Source organism: Mauremys reevesii, linkage group 1 (genome assembly GCF_016161935.1).
Source record: "Mauremys reevesii isolate NIE-2019 linkage group 1, ASM1616193v1, whole genome shotgun sequence".
Classification (NCBI taxonomy): domain Eukaryota; kingdom Metazoa; phylum Chordata; order Testudines; family Geoemydidae; genus Mauremys; species Mauremys reevesii.
In genome coordinates this window covers 45,193,715-45,212,773 of record NC_052623.1, presented here as the reverse complement: position 1 = coordinate 45,212,773, position 19,059 = coordinate 45,193,715, and the positions used below count along the sequence as shown (strand labels likewise).

Sequence of the window (19,059 nt, the reverse complement as noted above, 5' to 3'; positions counted from 1 at the left end):
ATTTCTTTGACTACATCGGGCGGTGTCCCTGGGTTCCAAAGTTTTGTTTTTTCTGTGTAAAATAGAATCACGGTATTGAAAGTTGAGAACCATTGGATTATGGCATAGGCACTACAGAGCCATGTTGGGGCCCTAGCTCCTGGAATCACATGATGAGGTCAGAATCTCCACTTTGGTTTACCAAAACCAAATAAATAAATAAACAGAAGTTTATAGTCCCCCCATTTGTAAAGAAAATCTTGAAAACATTACCAGAGTGTAACTAACGCATTGCCTGACTGTATCTGCAGACAGACACTTGCAAGGGCAGGAGGTTTTCTGGCCTCACTCCCACCACCAGATGGGACCAGTTCTGTGCTGTTGCAGCTCTGGGATGGCCACTCTGCTGCTCTAGGGGAGAGGGGCCCTGCCACTGGTCAAAGGAAAGGAAGGGTTTTCCCTGCTGTTCTCTGAGACCAGAGGAGTCTGTGAGAGGTGCTCCCTACAAAGAAAGGGAGGGCCAGCCACTGGGTTTCATGCACTCTGGGTAGACTGGGAAGAAAGAGAGCCCATGTTTTGCTGCTTGCAGCCTGTTGGGGGGTTGGGAGATCCTACAGCCCCCCCTTTCCTTCTCCTCCCCCTCCCTCATTTTTTGTGCGTTGAACAAAGACCATGAGAACGCAAGTTTAACAGATGTGTGAGGTGAGAGAGAAGATAAAAGCAAAGGGAGGATGAATGATGGAGTGGAAAGGAGAATATAGTGAATATGGGATCTGTAATGCATCAAGGAGGAAGGGGAGGGAATGAATAAATGAAGGGATAGATGAAATGACAGAGGCAAAGGAATAGGAGTGGGAGAAGCTGCATTGAGAGGTTTGAAACTTGAGTTTGTTCATTTGTTCCCTACACACGGGCCAAAAATAGATGGAACATAGTTACCTACACAGAGGGGCCTCTCTGCTTCTACCCCGTCATAAGTTGGCTGAGGTGGTAACAGTGAGTCCTGTTCTGAGGTGGATGCAGACAGACCCCTCCGTGGTTTTGGAGAGGGCCCAGCTCACCTGAAGGCAGGGAGTGGTGACCCAGAAATGAGGAAGGCCCAAGTTTATGCAAAGAGGAGCAGGGCAACCAGCCTGGCAAAATTCACTCTTTGCTTTTATGTTGGTGGCCCCTGCCACCGCTGGCCAGATCAGAGAACGCCACAGTGCAGGAGGGGCCCCATATGAGGGGGTGGCAAGGGCCCTGGTTTGTCCTAATCTGGTCCTGCTAGAAATGCCTCCTTGAGCAAAGACAATCTCTGCGTGATGGAGTTTAGTTGGGTTTAGACCCTTAAAGGGGCTGGCCTACTCTTGTGACCAGAAGAGACAGAAATTTGTTGCCCAGACATGAGCTGAGGAGCTCTGGAGATACACAAGAGGTGCCCTGTTTGTTGTTGTTTTGATGTGTACGGAGTGACAAGCTGCAAGAAGGAACAATGACTAAAGACTTTGCTGATTTGTGTTCTTTTGGTTAAACAGAACTGAGTGATAACACAGATTTTCTTTTGCTTAATCTGAATCTCCTGTAAATTCTCTAAAACTAAAGAGTCTCTAGGCTCAGAGTTATAACAAAACTCAAAATAAACCGCTTGAGCTCAATACATGCAAGATGTCAAATAAAGGGTATTATGTGACTCTACAAAGTACTTTCCCATTTTTTTCACTCATAAATTAAATGAATTATAAATTAAATTTTACAAAAATCTAGAAATGAGGCATAAATAAGATGAATGTCACAAAGAATAGAGACTAGATTTAAATCCTAGGTTAAATGAATACTTTAAAACTAACAATTTCTAGTAAGAATACTTGGTAAAAGCAGTCAGATTGTATGTGTTTCTAAAGGATTTTCTATGAATAAGCAATTTTTTTACTTTTATTTTTATTTTATTTTTTAGGGCAAATTTAGTAATTCAGTGTGAGAATTGGTGGAATTTAGCTAAGCAGTTTGCGAGGCGAAGCCCACCTCTTCACTTTTTGTCCAGTTCTGTTCAGAGAACACTAATGAAAGCTCTAGTTTTAGGAGGTTTTGCTCATATGGACACAGATACAAAACAGCAATACTGGACAGAGGTAAGAAATTTTTTAATTTGTCACCCTCATTTCAGCAAGCAATGAAACTGAATTCAAAACTACTGTTGCACACGGAAAGTCTTTAAAGGATTTTTTAATATTAGAATTTCATTGTGATTCTTATTTTACCTAGACTTTATAAGGCGCCAATTACAGGGTACGTAAGATACCTGTTATTTAAACGTGACCAATTAATATTACATTGAGGGTCATTTTATAATCGTATTTCATAAATGTTTTTAAAAAGTTCTGAAATGGTCAGATTAAAATGACTGATTATCAAAAAAGGAAAGAGCGTTCCTTAAAACTGAAGTCTTGGAAGTCTCACTTCTTTCCCTGGTAATCTTTTAGTTTATATGATTCTCGTAAGATTCCATGTATTTTGTCAGGCTTAACAAAGTGCAACAATACAGTAGAACCTCAGAGTTACGAACACCTCGGGAATGGAGGTTGTTTATAACTCTGAAATGTTTGTAACTCTGAACAAAACATTATGGTTCTTTCAAAAGTTTACAACTGAGTATTTGACTTAATACAGCTTTGAAACTTTACTATGCAGAAGAAAAATGCGGCTTTCCCTTTATTTTTTTAGTAGTTTACATTTAACACAGTACTGTACTGTGTGTGTATGTGCTGCTGCTGCTGCCTGGTTTTGTACTTCTGGTTCCAAATGAGGTGTGTGGTTGACTGGTCAGTTCGTAACTCTAGTGTTCGTAACTCTGAGGTTCTACTGTAAAATAATAAAATGAATATGGAGAGAAAATAATGAAGCATCTTGGCTCGAGAGCGTAACTGAAACATGAGCAATAAACACCATAGCAACAAAGAATCCTGTGGCACCTTATAGACTAACAGACGTTCTGCAGCATGAGCTTTCGTGGGTGAATACCCACTTCTTCAGATGCAAGACATCTTATAGACTAACCGTCTGTTAGTCTATAAGGTGCCACAGGATTCTTTGTTGCTTTTACAGATCCAGACTAACACGGCTACCCCTCTGATACTAAACACCATAGGTTTATAAAGAATAAATCTTGTGAAAAACTTGCTTGCTTGCTTGATAAATTACAAAATTAATAACTGAAAGGGAACATGATAGAGGAACTGGTAATATATTGGGGTTTTGTAAAGCTATGACTGTCTTGAAAAACTAAACTCTCAAAAATTAGATCAAATTAGCTTAGCTATCAACAGTATCATGCAGATTGAACATGGTTGGAAGACTAAAAATGTTTCTCTAAACAAAAGGTCAGTGTTGTAATGATTATTGTATTGGCTGTGGTATTTACATGGCAAGGATTTGTAAACTTGTTAACTTCCTAAATAAATAGTTTTTAAAGAAAAGATAGATGGCAGTATGTTGTGTGGTACTACAAAGATAATTAAGACTGATCTTATTTAACAGTTTTATTAATTAGCTAGAATAGAAAAGAAACTTTCAGATGATACAAAATTTGGAGGAGATTCATATACCAGAGAGGACAGAAAAAGGCACAGTAGAGAGGAATTTGAACACCATAAGTGGGCAGAAAATACGTTGGCAAGAGATAATGCTGAAACAGACCCCTAACGGAGATAGTGAATGGCAAGATTAAATTAAAATTCACTTAATGGTCCTGATTAATCACTGTTGCCCCAGTTTTATGCCAGTTTTAATTCCATTGAAATCAATGGAATTGCACCAGTGTAAAACTGAAGTAACAATGGTGAAATATCCCAGTGCTTTGTAGGTGGGGAATTGATAGGAAACTGGGAGTACTACATGTATTAAACTGGAAGAATACATTTATCAGAAATGGCTGTTTAATTTTTAATTCTGTAGGTTCTTCAACCACTTCAGCAGCGATTCTTGAATGTGATAAACCAAGAAAACTTTCAACAGATCTGTCAAGAGGAGGAGGTGAAACAAGAAATCACTGCCACACTAGAAGCACTTTGTGGCATTGCTGAGGCTACCCAGATAGATAATGTAGCAATACTCTTTAACTTTCTGATGGACTTCCTTACCAATTGCATTGGATTAATGGAGGTGTACAAAAACACACCAGAGACTGTTAACCTCATAATAGAAGTTTTTGTTGAAGTTGCACATAAACAAATATGCTATCTCGGAGAGGTAAATGCGACCAAAAGAGTGTGTGAGTGTGTGCGTGTGTGTGTCTCTAAATCAAGTAAACCACAATGATTTTAAATGCTGAATAGGAAGAAATATTGTAGAGCTGAGCCCTCTTAAATGTATGCCTGTTAAAGGAGTGAACGTATTTAAAATATAGACATCAAAAGGTTCATTGATCTTTTAAAATAATACATCTGCTAACTTATTTTTTATATAATCCATTAAAGAGCATAATTCACTGAAACTGATATGTTATTAAAAGGAAATAGACCTCTTTAAAGGAAAACAGATTTGATAAAACAAGCAAATCCATTTACAGGTTTCTGCTATAGTAAAACCCAAGCACACTGACTGGAGACTGGAAAAAGAGAGAGCATCCCACAGTTCTACCTCTTATATCATTCAGAAAACTTTTGGATGTACTAAATAATCTTTCCTTGTCTATAAGTGACAGTGCATATATTGTCTCTGAAAAGGTAACCCAAAAGTACAGCTAGACTATGCATACACTAACAAATTTACCTATAATTCATCATTAGTCCAGCTCAGGGCGTTTTTACCATGTTTAACGTTCTCTGAAGGTTTGTCTAGGGCAACTTTCCACTGGTGTAACTTCTGGTGCAAACTCTTAATGTAGAGACATCACATTGGTGCTAAACATGGCTTTCAATGGTGTGATTTACCTCAGTAAGTTACCAGTGCAGTGTACCTACGTAAGGACTTTGCACTGGTGTAGTTATACCTGTGCAAATTTCCCTAATCCAGACAAACCCTAGCTACCACCATTGGATCTGCCATAATGGATAATGGATTAAAGCTACAAAATGTGCTAGTGTGAGCAAGACCCTAGAGATTCTGAATCTGCAATTCTGAACAATTTCATGAGTTTGGCAAGAAATGTCAGCCTGTCCAAAACCATTTAATATATAGACTCCTGATTTAAAATTTTCTTTTTAAGTTTGGGGTAACCTGCCAAAAGTATGGTTATACTACTAAAGTATTGTAGTCACTGGTACATGAGTAAATGGGCTAGCTAGTTATGTTATGTAAGGAATATCTATTTCCTTAACACTTTTATGTGCATCTATTACACTAAATAGTAACAGATAATAGAAAAGAAATCAAAATCACTGGTGTATTGTCAGTCAAGCAGCATCAAAAGCAGCACTAAAAAGTCAATATTAAATATGCTAGTATATATAGTATGTCACATATTTAACTTCCTGTTTTTGTTTTTGTTGCAGTCCAAAGCCATGAATTTGTATGAGGCCTGCCTGACTCTACTTCAAGTATATTCCAAGAATAATTTAGGTCGGCAGCGAATAGATGTTACAGCAGAAGAGGACCAATACCAGGATCTTCTTCTTATTATGGAGCTTCTTACTAACCTTCTGTCAAAAGAATTTATAGATTTCAGTGATACAGGTATGAAGAAATTGGAGATGAAAAGCGTCAAGTATTGGTGAACTGCTCTGGGTAGTTTTGAGCAAAAATGATGGGCTGCAAAATAAGCTAATTTTCTTTTGAGGAATTATCTTACATTGATTTAAAAAAAAATAGCAAAAATATTGTGGAGAGAGAGAACTAATAATCCAAGTAATGTACGAGTGGAGATTAGAGAGTCTAGTTTCCACATTCTGAGATAGTATTTAATATTCAGACTCTGGTAGCTGAGGGAAGAATGCATATAATTCATGGGCCATTGTTCTTGTTGCATTGTTTGTATACTGAACAACTTGAAATCTGAACTAGAAGAAGCTACTGATCTGGAAATAAAGCAATGGTAGTTATCAAAAACAAGGTCAATTAAATCAAAATTAGGGTATAGTTTAAAACAGAGACATTTCAGCGTGTGATAGAAGAGCTTGATTCTGAAAGGTGTTGAGCTCTATCACTCCAGCGGCACTTCAGCAGTATGTGTAGATGCTCAGCAATTCGCAGAACAGGTGCTGTGGTATGTAGTTATGGTTTAGGTAAGTTTTCTCTTGTATATCCCAGTCTTTTTTTTCTTCATGATCTCTGCTATTTAAAATTGAATCAGTTGAAAACCTGATATGCCAGGTATAAGTTAACTATATTGAACAGTTTTTTAGATAAGCTAAAAAATGTAAACCCAATGTTCAAACTTTACCAAGTCCTAGAAAGTTCTGTGCAGAAGGCACAGAACAAAAGGAAATTGTATCTATCTATCTATCCAGGTATTTATATTAATGCCCATCACTAGCTCTGAGTGCCTCCAAAGATATAACCAACTGCAGTGCACACACACAGTTATTTACAGTCTCAAATGCACTGAATTGTGGCCCCCTATTTTTAATCACTAAACAATAGACAAAGACTTTACCGTTAGACCTAGATCTGTAGCCAGTATATCTTAATCTAAGGTCACAATACAGGCTGGGTTTTTGAGTCAGGCTTATGAGGAATTGAATGTCCGCATTGAGGCTGGTTATATGGAAGAATTTGAAAGGGAATTTGTCATGAAACTAAGGAGTCCAAATGCATTTCAGTATTATGATCAGGTGGTAAGACACAAGTTAAGGTTTGTGTGGATGTTAATATCACCAGTTAAATCAATATTCTTGCTTTTTAGTGTTCCAGTTGATAGGAAAAGCAGTTATTAAGCCTTACTTTGAAATAAACAAAGTTTTCTGTGTTTTAACATACTCCTAAATGCTAAGGCATACTCATAGCATTTGATATTTCCTGTTCTTATAGGATCTTTTGGAGTACTGTATTGTGATGCCTAGACACAATGGGCCTAAGCATAGGATGAAGTTGCAGCCTAAACTATCACAACTCATATTTTAATATAGTGTGTTTGCTGTCCTTTTTAAAAAAGAAATCTGGCCTCTTGCATAAAAATGAGACACTTCAGTATGTCTGATCTCTCCTTTTACATTTAATATGTTAACAGTAAAGGTTTATATGTTTTCTATAGATGAAGTATTTAGAGGACATGAGCCAGGACAAGCTGCAAATAGATCTGTGTCAGCAGCAGATGTAGTCTTATATGGGGTTAATCTAGTTCTGCCATTAATGTCACAGGATCTGCTGAAAGTAAGTATATTTTAACATACATGTACGATATATATGCACACACACATAATAAATGTGGAAACTTCTTATAAAGATATATAAGCTTTTAGATGGTTTCTAAACTTTGAAGTTCTTAGAGCAGTTTATGTAGCCTGGCAGTTAAATACAATGCATTTTCTAGGGTTTATTTTACTGTATATGCAAGGAATTTTTCTCTAGCCCCTGAGAGCCTAAGAAGAGAGTTATACATGGAGGACCTAGACAAAGTTTGTACTTTTTAAAAAAGTCAGTCCTGCCACAAGTCATCTTATTTTGAATTGAGTTGAGATTTTATCATAGAATTCAAAAAAGGATTAAACATTTATATGGAGAATGAGAATATTTATTGTAACATCAGATAGGATAAAAAAGGATATAAATCTTCATGCTGCATGGCATAAATCAACAACTAACTGATGGGAGATAGGAAGAAACTTGGTCTACAGGCAGGTTATTCCATAATTGCCTACTGTGTGGTTTCATGCACTTTCTTGGGGAATGCATTATGATCTAAAAAGTGTCTGCATTGCTGTTCATTCACTTGTCAGCTTTCTCTCCCGTCATGGGTCCCTTCTCTTGTGGCTTTTCTTTTGTCATTTGCCTCATGAAAGTTTGATTTATTACTTTGCTCTTATCCATATTTGACAATTATTAAAACTATTCACATTTTGAAAAACACAAAATATTATATATTTTGCATTTGTGATTGATCATTACTTTTATATTTCTTTACTAGGATAACACTGATTTTTTGCGGGGGGCAGGGAGATGTTTTTTAAGGCTTTCATGTCATATGCATAGCTCTTGTTATATGACCATAAAAATCAAATGAATGGAATGGCAATATGCTGAGGACTGTAACATTGAAGTTTGTATCTGCTAATAATTACCTTTCTTTTCAGCAGAGTGCATCAGTCTCAGTCCTGTCTCTTGTTCCACAGAAATTTAGGAGCAGTATTAAAACAGAACGGTTTGAGTCTAAAATTCCCAATATATTTCTTTTGACAGTTTCCATCTCTGTGTAATCAGTACTACAAATTAATCACCTTCATCTGTGAGATATTTCCTGAGAAAATTCCTCAGCTTCCAGAAGACCTTTTTAAGAGCCTAATGTACTCACTGGAGTTAGGGATGTCATCGTATCCTTTACAATGAATGGATGTCCAACTTCAAAATGCCTTTCCTTTTTTTTGTTGTGAAGAAATTTAGAAATTTTAACTTTCTTTACTTTTTTCTGTTTTTTCCTTCTGTTTATCTATGCTTATATAATAGTAGTGTTATAGTTGTTTTCCTCTCTCAATTTTGCCCTTGCATTCTGTTTTATTATTATTGGAGTTATTGGAATGTCAGCTGAGTTTCTAGCCTTAATTGAATTTAATTAGACCCATAACATTTATTTTACGTAGTTTTTAAGCGGTTTAATATGTGTGTGTTCTTGCCTCCTCCCTACTATTTCATCTCACAGAGAATCTGACTTCATAAGCCTTCAGGTGGTATCCCAAAGCTATTCCTGAATTAGTTTCTCAGCTGGTAATACAAAATTCTACTGCTGTTCTACTGGGCTGGCTCCAGAGTATTTCCTGTCATATTGCCAGTGGGCTCTCCCTTTATAATAGGGAGTACCATTTTCACTAACCTACAGCATGTGTCAAAAACAGATGAGAAGCTTGGCCATAAGGGACTGTTTCTGAAAATGTCAGGTCACAGATGACAGAATTATTTTACAGTGTATAGCCAATAAAAGAGGGCAACAAAGATGCAATAAATTCCTATCTTTTTGTTAAAGCATGCTAGTAAAAATAAAGTAAGTCTTGGGACATGTACTCATCAAAACATTTTCTAATGATGCTGTTTAGAAATTTACCACAACTTAAAAAGAAAATCTGACTTACTCTTTGATGCTTTTTCTTTGACACTTCGATTATCAGGATGAGTTCTGAGGTTTGCCAACTCTGTCTGGAAGCTTTAACACCATTAGCAGAACAATGTGCAAAAGCACAAGAAACAGACTCATCACTATTTCTAGCAACAAGGCACTTTCTTAAGGTAAAATGTCTATTTGCAAATTACGCTGCCATATTTTATTTATTATTTGTATTACAGTGGTGTCTAGAGGCCCCAACTGAGATCAAGGCCCCATTAGGCTAAGCACTGTATGAACACATTATAAGAGACGGTCTTTGCCCTAAAGAACGTAGTCTATTAAGACAAGACCAACAAAAGGTATAAGGGGAAATAGAGGCACAAAGAGGAGAAACAACTTGCCCAAAGTCATGCCAAATCAGTGGCAGACCTGGGACTTTTCAGTCAGTAGCTCATGTTTTTGTGTTATGTGCATGGGCTTCAAAATGAAACTCAAAAGATTTTAGTAAGAATCACTGTGAAGTCTGAGTAGATGACACAAAGAACTAAACCAGAATGGGCAAGGTTGCTTGTAAGCTGAAGGATGGAGTGGACAAGAGGCAACAGGAATAGGTAGGGAGAATGAATAGATGATTACTAAAACAAGAAAAGAAGAGGATGCTGCTCTGGTTGGTCTTCTATTTAAAGAAAATTACATAGGTTCTCAATCCAGTGTTGTGTTCAGTGTCTACTGTTCTGGACTACCCACTCCATCTTGTTCAGCTGGGTCTTAGTGTAAATTGGGAGCAGCCAATTGCCTTTAGCCATGAGCTGGCCGGTAGGAAAATCTGTGTGCTTAATCCTGGGTTAAATGTTTAATGAAAAATATCTTACCTTACTCTTTCATCACACACTAAGTCTTGCTTGGGATCTTAATTTTCTCATAGCAGGCTCATTGACATCAGTCCAGCTGAGAGAGTGAACAACGAGCCTTAAATAAAGGTTGATAAAGCTGAATGTACTTGTTTTTTCAATCCCTTCCCTAAATTCCTACCTTAAATTCTCTGACTTCCACCCCATTCAGTCATTCCCTCACCCACTTAGTTTTCATTGAGCCTTAGGATTCTCCAAAGTCACATCATCTTTCACAGACCTGATGAACGGGTTCCCCATTTTATTCTGGAAGAGCAAAACCTTTCATTTATTGTTTGTAGAATCATAAAAATGTAGGTCTAGAAGGGACCTTTTGAGGTCATCTAGTCCAGCTTGGTGTGCTGAGCTAAGACCAAATATACCTAGGCCATTCCTGGCATGTGTTTGTCTAACCTTTTCTTAAAAACCTCCAATGATGGAGATTCCACAACCCTCCCTTTGAATCTTGTTTCATGCTTAACTATTCTTATACTTAGGTTTTCCTGATATCTAACCTAAAACTCCCTTGCCGCACAGTAAGCCCATTGCTACTTGTCCTACCATCAGGAGACACAAAGAACAATTGATCACTGTCCCCTTTATAACAGTCCACATATATTTGAAAACTGTTATTGGGTCCTCCCTCCGTCATTTTAAACATACCCGGTTTTTTAATCTTTCCTCTTGTATCATAAAATTAACATATAAATAAAAGATCATTTATGACTGTTACAAATTAAGAGAATATTAAGAGTGTTTAATTTTTTGTGAAGACAAGGACATGGTTATCCTACAGTTTGCACCTTTTACAGTGTTTGTTGGTATTTCAGTGTACCTCTTAATAGACAGTTAATTCACAATAGAATCTGTACTCCTCTTTCTATTTGTTCAAGAAAATATAGTGTTTCTCCCCCTTTCTAATAATCAAATCTTCTCCTCAGAAAATCCATATTGTAAGTTAATGTAACAAAAAACACTTCCAAAGACAAACTTAGTAAATATGCCCTTTTCACTGCAAAGAAGTCATATTTAATTAACACAGTAATAGTCCTCCATTGTCTTCTAGCTCTAAAAGCATAAACTATAAATATTTCCACAAATTCTTATTCAATAACTCATATTCTCCCCAGATCCATAAAGGACTTAGACTTGTTTCAGGAGATGGTCTTCAATAGGTCTGATCCTTTTAGCTTCCTAAACAAGATTTCCCCTTCTACTTTGTTACATAGTGGCAGCCTAACAGACTGCATTTTAGATAGTTAATTTGTTTTATCGCTTCAGATGGTCTTTGATATGCTGGTACTACAAAAGCACAATACAGAGATGACAACTGCAGCAGGTGAAGCATTCTACACATTAGTGTGTTTGCATCAGGTATGGTGTTGTTTTTCCATTTTTAAACAATGTTCAAAAGCTGTTTTGCATGCAGAATAAGACTAAGGTTACTAGTATACCTAGTTGAAATGAAATAGTTATAAGACAGTATTTGGCTGCAATTAATTATTTTTCCTGTGCAAGTAAGACATAGTAAGAAACTTAACTGGTCTACAATTTTTGAGAAGTCGTCTGCTTCAGAGATAAAATGTGCTATTTATTATGTATTTTGATGTGCTGAATTCAAATATGACAATTAAAACAACTGATGGGCTACTGTTTCTAAGATATTTAAGTATTTACATTTTATGTCTATGTATATTGTGTAGATAGTAGAGTTTTAATCATAAATTGTAAACCTAGGTCTTTTCATGTGTTTATGGTTGCTTTACATGATAATATTTCACCTGTCCTGTTTATGTAACACTTTAAAAATCAGCAAAAGGGTTATATAAATAAAATTTATTATGACACAAAAGGCAAAAAACTATTATGTACATAGTTTAGTCCTATTCAGTGTCTACTCGGCGCTTCTTGGCTTGTCTCTTGTATTCATTAAATGGAGCATCTCTTGTCACTGTCCAGCAATAGTCTGCAAGCATTGATGGGCTCCATTTGCCCTGATAGCATTTCTCCATTGTTGCAATGTCCTGGTGAAATCGCTCGCCGTGCTCGTTGCTCACTGCTCCGCAGTTCGGTGGGAAAAAAACTAGATGAGAGTGCAAAAAATGTATCTTTAGTGACATGTTGCAACCAAGGCTTTTGTATGCCTTGAGGAGGTTTTCCACCAACAACCTGTAGTTGTCTGCCTTGTTGTTTCCGAGAAAATTTATTGCCACTAACTGGAAGGCTTTCCATGCCGTCTTTTCCTTGCCACGCAGTGCATGGTCAAATGCATCATCTCGAAGAAGTTCACGAATCTGAGGACCAACAAAGACACCTTCCTTTATCTTAGCTTCACTTAACCTTGGAAATTTTCCACGGAGGTACTTGAAAGCTGCTTGTGTTTTGTCAATGGCCTTGACAAAGTTCTTCATCAGACCCAGCTTGATGTGTAAGGGTGATAACAAAATCTTCCTTGATTCAACAAGTGGTGGATGCTGAACACTTTTCCTCCCAGGCTCCAGTGACTGTCGGAGTGGCCAATCTTTCTTGATGTAGTGGGAATCTCTTGCACGACTATCCCATTCGCAGAGAAAACAGCAGTACTTTGTGTATCCAGTCTGCAGACCAAGCAAGAGAGCAACAACCTTCAAATCGCCACAAAGCTGCCACTGATGTTGGTCATAGTTTATGCACCTCAAAAGTTGTTTCATGTTGTCATAGGTTTCCTTCATATGGACTGCATGACCAACTGGAATTGATGGCAAAACATTGCCATTATGCAGTAAAACAGCTTTAAGACTAGTCTTCGATGACTCAGTGAACAGTCTCCACTCATCTGGATCGTGAACGATGTTGAGGGCTGCCATCACACCATCGATGTTGTTGCAGGCTACAAGATCACCTTCCATGAAGAAGAATGGGACAAGATCCTTTTGACGGTCACGGAACATGGAAACCCTAACATCACCTGCCAGGAGATTCCACTGCTGTAGTCTGGAGCCCAACAGCTCTGCCTTACTCTTGGATAGTTCCAAATCCCTGACAAGGTCATTCAGTTCACCTTGTGTTATGAGGTGTGGTTCAGAGGAGGAGGATGGGAGAAAATGTGGGTCCTATGACATTGATGGTTCAGGACCAGAAGTTTCATCCTTTTCCTTTTCCTTGTCTGACTCAAGTGAGAATGATTCTGGTGCATCAGGAACCGGCAGATCTTCTCCGTGGGGTACTGGGCGTATAGCTGATGGAATGTTTGGATAATGCACAGTCCACTTTTTCTTCTTTGACACACCTTTCCCAACTGGAGGCACCATGCAGAAGTAACAATTGCTGGTATGATCTGTTGGCTCTCTCCAAATCATTGGCACTGCAAAAGGCATAGATTTCCTTTTCCTGTTCAACCACTGGCGAAGATTTGTTGCACAAGTGTTGCAGCATATGTGTGGGGCCCACCTCTTGTCCTGATCTCCAATTTTGCAGCCAAAATAAAGGTGATATGCTTTCTTAACCATAGTGGTTATGCTGCGCTTTTGTGATGCAAAAGTCATTTCACCACAAACATAGCAGAAGTTATCTGCACTGTTCACACAAGTACGAGGCATCTCTGCTCACTTTAGCTAAACAGAAATGTGTCCCTTTGCAAAATCAAACACTGACAAAGAAGAGAGCACGACACTGTATGATATCTAGAGCTGATATAGGGCAATTTGTTCAGCAGAGTGATGTAAGCTTCGTTATGATTGCATCATCCATAACTTCTAGGAATAACATGATGCAATTCATATCACGTATGATGCAATACCAGCTTCAGATTGCATCATTCATTGTTTTGCCTAAAAAGCAAGTACTGTCCAAACCCAGTCATAAATTTATTCATAGATCCAGTCAAAGATGTATTTTAGTCATTCCTGGTTTAAATTGAGATCCCTTCCCTTTATAACTCACTTATCCTCCGCTATTCCCAAGTCAAGGGTCGTATATACTGACCCAATAGCATAACATGAAAACTAGAGCCAATCAACAATTTTAAGCATCATTTTCGTTCTCAGTGACCCAGAATTAGTAAAGTTTGACTACATTTATTTCAGAAGCATTTTGGTTGTAGAGCAGTGTAATATCAGAAGAGGTGGGATTTTCAGTTTATAAGCTTTTCCCTCGGTACGTGGCTTCATTGTAGTCAATCTTTACTTGTTCCCTGCTGATTTTTCATTAGCATTTTGACAGATCTATATTATTCCATGAAATGTTCACCATGACATCCAGCATCTTTGTAGAACCAAAATTAAATCAAATTTGCTGATCAGATTTTTGCCAATACACATTGTAGAGCTGTGAATCAAATTTAACTCCAGAGGGACTTCCGTCCTGGCTTCCATAGTTGGAATGGTTGTTAAAATTAAATAAGGGCCTGATTAATTTTATTTCTAGATATGTATTAACTTAATGGTTCTAGGAATACAATAACACATGTGCCTAGAGTGGTTCTGTGCAAAATTTCTTATCTTCCACACTACAAATTTGTCCCATATTAACTTTTTAAAATCACTATACAAAGACTTGTATTACTTAGGTTTTATGGCTCCCCCTGTGCTCACATTGACATAAATCCAGTTTTCTTGAAACACCTTTCTGTGGGAAAAAAAAGTTCTGCTGTTCTCACGTTGTCTGTTTAGCCTGTTACTCCTTTCTTCTGCTCCCACCGTCCTTCAGGTCAGAAGTCCGGGTTTTTCTCTTATGAGTGTCCAGCAGTGCTTGTCTCCTCAAACAGTTGCTAAATCAGTTTTGGAATCTTACAGCTGGGGTCAAATTGAGCGAGTGGGGGAAAAAAAGGTGATGGTTCTTTGAGTGGTTGCAGACGTAGTCCACTCAAGTGTGTTTACACTTAGAACACTAGGAGCCGGAGACTTTTCCCCTTGCAGCAGTACCCACTGGGGCAGCGTGCACATCCTGCACCTCTTTGTAGCCCTCCTGAGACTACATAAGGATAGCGGTGCACCAATCCCTACCCCATTCCTTCTTACCACCAGTGGCTTAAGTCTGAGCTCCCTCTGCAATTCTCTCCTCACAATTTATTTCCTGTGTCACAGCTACTTACTGAGAGTTTGTAGTGTAAATAGTAGCAGTTAGTACCAATTGTGTAGTGTAGTGTAAGATTAGTTTAGTTAGTTGTAGTAGGTTATGCAGCATTCTCTGAGTTTTAAGCACCAGGCATCATGTGGGGCCTCTGTTCTTTATAGTGACCTGCACACATGCTGCTTACTGTGTCTTGGTAAGGAACACATTATGGTAAGGTGCAGTATCTAATGTTCATTGAAAAAGTTAACACTGATTTCCAGAGACCTTCAGTTGAAACAGCACCTGATGCAACAGGCTACAAAGCCTGTCTTGGCACCAGGGTATTTGTTGGATCATTTGGCCAGCCATCCTCTGGTACTGTCTACTTCTATGGTAGTTCCAGTGGACCCCTGGACTCTGATTCTACCCCAAGAAGAGAGAGGGTTTGTTCACCTTCCCCAGAAGACCCTTAAAACGAATTGGCGCCATCAGAAATCAAGGAGAAATTGATCGTCCTCTTCATCCAGAAAAGGCTGTCAGCGACATCAAGACCCATCAACCTACGTCTCCCTGGTAATGAGGTGGGAGGATCCTGGTACCGTACAGTTGACTTGAGAGAGAGAGAGTTGTCAAGTCCACTACCTACGGATGTCACAGTACTGTTCCTTTTGGTACCTATCACCTCGCAAGCCTTTATGACAGCATCAGATTTATTTCTCTGTGCTGGTATGTCCGATAACACAGGAGGTCAGCTGTACATCAGTACCCGCAGCAATTCCAGGTTCATCAGCTCCTTCAACCTTAGGACACAGTTTGCAAATGCTGACTGCCATGTTACTGATGAAGAAACAGGCACTGTCCATGGTCTTTGTGCCTGTGTAGTTGGTACTGATGCACCCTTTGTCCTCAGTGGCCAGCACTTGGATACCTGTGACCTCGGTACAGAGTTGCTTTTCAGAGTGTGGACAGGTTCCATCAGGTAATACACTCCTCAGTACCAGACCCATTTGTATGGCCTCTACCTCCCCGGGATGCCCTTACATTAGCGACTGAGGTTCCACCTCCATTACTCATGGTAGCACCCCTTCATTGGTCAATAGACTAATGTAGGTATCCAGCTTGGATGGGCTCCACCGAGGCTCGTAGACTACTCAAAAGACTCATCAGGTTCTGAGTTGGCGTCCTCCAGCTCTTCTTTCTCTCTGTCTCAATTAAAGAGGTCACGCAAATCATCCAAGTTTTGAGTAGTAGACAACAATACCAACAGTGTAGCCACTCTTGTAACAAGGACAGACCATCCTGGTCCAACATGTACTGGCCTCCCATGCTGTATCCCTTCCCACAGGGGCTTTCCCACAAGTGTCTTTTTGGGCCCAGATCATCATTAGTGTTTTTTGTTTGTTTGTTTGTTTTTGAGGCAAAAATAGCATTTACAAATCTTTTTTTGAAGATTTGAAGTGTTAGTCTCTCGAGATAATGCTTCTAGGATTTTCAGCTGTTTCTTACTTGGGAAGTATGGATTGACTGGATAACTGAGGAAATAGCCTGTATAGGAAAAAGAATGATGAGAGTTGTAGTAGGGGTCTCATGCGCCCAGGGCTCTGACAATCAGCAAGTGAGTTTGAACCTCGTAGCCCCTGGCTCCCAGAGAATACACCTCTGGCTGACACCTTGAGAGCTAGGGGCTACAAGGTTCAAACTCATGCACTGATCGTCAGATGCCTGGGTGCATGGGATCCCAGTAACAAGTGAGTGTTGAGAAAACGTGGAATCGGTCAACGCTACGCTCGGCTGATGTGGCGACTTATGTTGTCAGACACCATCAGGTGGTTGAGAGACATCTACCTAGAACACATCACCGGACATCGGCAACACCAGGAGAGATGAGCTGCAGTGCCGATGAGAAGCGCAGACAGGAAGATAACTCGGATACTTCCCTGATGGATTGTATTTTTTAGCAGACGACCTACCCTAAATTCTCAATTACTGAGACAATCTTCACTCGTGATATAGTTGCTTTTCACAACCAACTCTCTGTATAACTTTTTGAGTAATATACCCAAATATTTGGATGCTAATATCTAAACTGTATTGTTAAATTTATTCACCTAAATTTGGGTTATTGCTGATATGTATCTTATGACTTTTAAAACAAACTTTGTATTTGTGGATAATATAAATACTATACACAGATATACAGGCACTCTTTTTTTAACCTGTATATTATGTAATTTTTTAACATTAGCTTTAATAAAATGTTTAAGTCTGTTCTCTGCAAAAAACTATATGGAGTTTTAGCCAAGGAGTTTGCACCTCTCATACAAAATTGTATAGATATACTTGGGAGTTGTTTGGACAAAGCTAGCTTATATTTTTGTAGCACAGCAGGAATGCTTTCTATCAAACTCTGTTTCATTGCTGTTACTTTACCATTGGTGAGAAATGTTGTTTATATCTTTGCCCGCCTTCATGTTTGATCTGTGCTGGTGAAAATGGCAGTTATTTCATGCAGCTTACAAAGGTGTGGTAGGCACTTTGCAGAGAGCGTGTAGGATGCTCATTGTCTACTTAGGCATGATGTGACAAATGAAGATTTTAAAAGAAGAGGGAAGAGGGAATGGAGAGAGCGAAGGCTCCAAATATAAGGTCACACATTTCCTTAAAGGTTACTGCATATTTCATGTTGCCATTTTTTGTTACTTCATTCAAAAATTAAGGTTTCTTTTTACAGGTGTGGATAGAGAAGTATGTATGTAGAGGAGATGAATGAGCATGAGACTAGGAGAGAAAGGAAAAGGGTGCAGAGTGAGGTTGGAGGATTCCAAAGATACTGGATGGACAATGAGATTGAATGAAAGAAAAGTGGTGGGGAGGCAGTGAAAGACTTTGAGAGAGAAGCAGTTTGTGGGGATGAGTCTGACAGAAATGGAAATCAGGAAGCAGTCTGGTGTGAGGGGACTCATTACAAGCAGGAAGAGCAATGGCCCTGCACTCATCTCAGCTGCAATGTTGTTAATGGTGGTTGTGACCAGTGTTCTCTTGAATTTTTCTCACGCATGTGCAGCATGAATTTTGTTAGGTGCACCGATATGGAGGTGGTGTGTCACACATCACCTCCATATCGGTGCACCTAACAAAAATCATGTAGCGGGTGTGGGGAGGGGTCTCAGGGCTGGGGGGGGGAGATGAGGACTCTGGCTGATGGTGCAGGCTCTGGGGTGGGGCCGGGAATGAAGAGTTTGGGATGCAGGCTGTCCAGGGGCTACAGCAGGGAGAGAGGACTCCCCCCATCTCTCTCTCCCTGCAGCAACACCTGGGCTGGTGCGGGGAGAGGCGCCTCTCTCTGCTGCGGCAGGTCCGAGGCCGGGAGAAAGGCATCTCTCCCTGCCACAGCCCTGAGCGCCTGTGCAGCGCTTAATAGGCTGCTGCATGGCCACGCAGCTTAGAGGGAATTTAGGTTGTAACAGATGTTGCAATATCTTTGCAGACCTTATTGTATTAAGTTTGTGAATGGTTTATGTATCACTGTGGGCCATGGCTTGTATTCAGCTCCAGGGGGCAGAGTTACCACAACTCCTCCAGGAACCAAAAGCAGTGGAGGCTGATTAAGGTGAATCACTTAGGTTGTAAATGCCTCCAGAGAGGTGGCACCCCTGGGGAGGCTTGCATGTACTGGTTCAAACTGGGGTTTTCCACAGACCAACAGACACAGAATGGGCTTTTTGATTAAAAAAGGCTGGGTTTAAAATGGGCAAAGACCTTCTGTTCAAAGGGAGCCCCCATCCCTTGCAGAAGGGTTGGAGAGACTTTGGCCTATTAGGGCCCCATAAGAGTGCTAGGTGACTTCTGGTAAGCTTTTATCATGCATGCAGGAACTTTTGTTGTTTTTTTAGTGTTTTCTCTGTAACCTGGTTACTTTAAGAATACATGTGCTTGCTTAGAAAGAGCTGTGAGATAACTTGTAGTTGCTGGCCATACATTGTTCATACA

General features: G+C 39.3%; 1 protein-coding gene across 7 annotated transcripts in view; it reads left to right on the top strand.

The window, feature by feature from the left end:
• XPO4 (exportin 4) overlaps positions 1 to 19,059 on the top strand; it is a 169,049-nt gene that overhangs the window by 147,302 nt on the left and 2,688 nt on the right. For all 7 annotated transcript variants that reach the window (XM_039534405.1, XM_039534432.1, XM_039534423.1 and 4 more), the window contains 7 exons: positions 1,916 to 2,090; positions 3,913 to 4,206; positions 5,451 to 5,631; positions 7,148 to 7,266; positions 8,293 to 8,423; positions 9,213 to 9,330; positions 11,320 to 11,412. In XM_039534405.1, the coding sequence (XP_039390339.1) occupies positions 1,916 to 2,090; positions 3,913 to 4,206; positions 5,451 to 5,631; positions 7,148 to 7,266; positions 8,293 to 8,423; positions 9,213 to 9,330; positions 11,320 to 11,412 (1,111 nt within the window). The remainder of the gene's footprint in view (positions 1 to 1,915; positions 2,091 to 3,912; positions 4,207 to 5,450; positions 5,632 to 7,147; positions 7,267 to 8,292; positions 8,424 to 9,212; positions 9,331 to 11,319; positions 11,413 to 19,059) is intronic.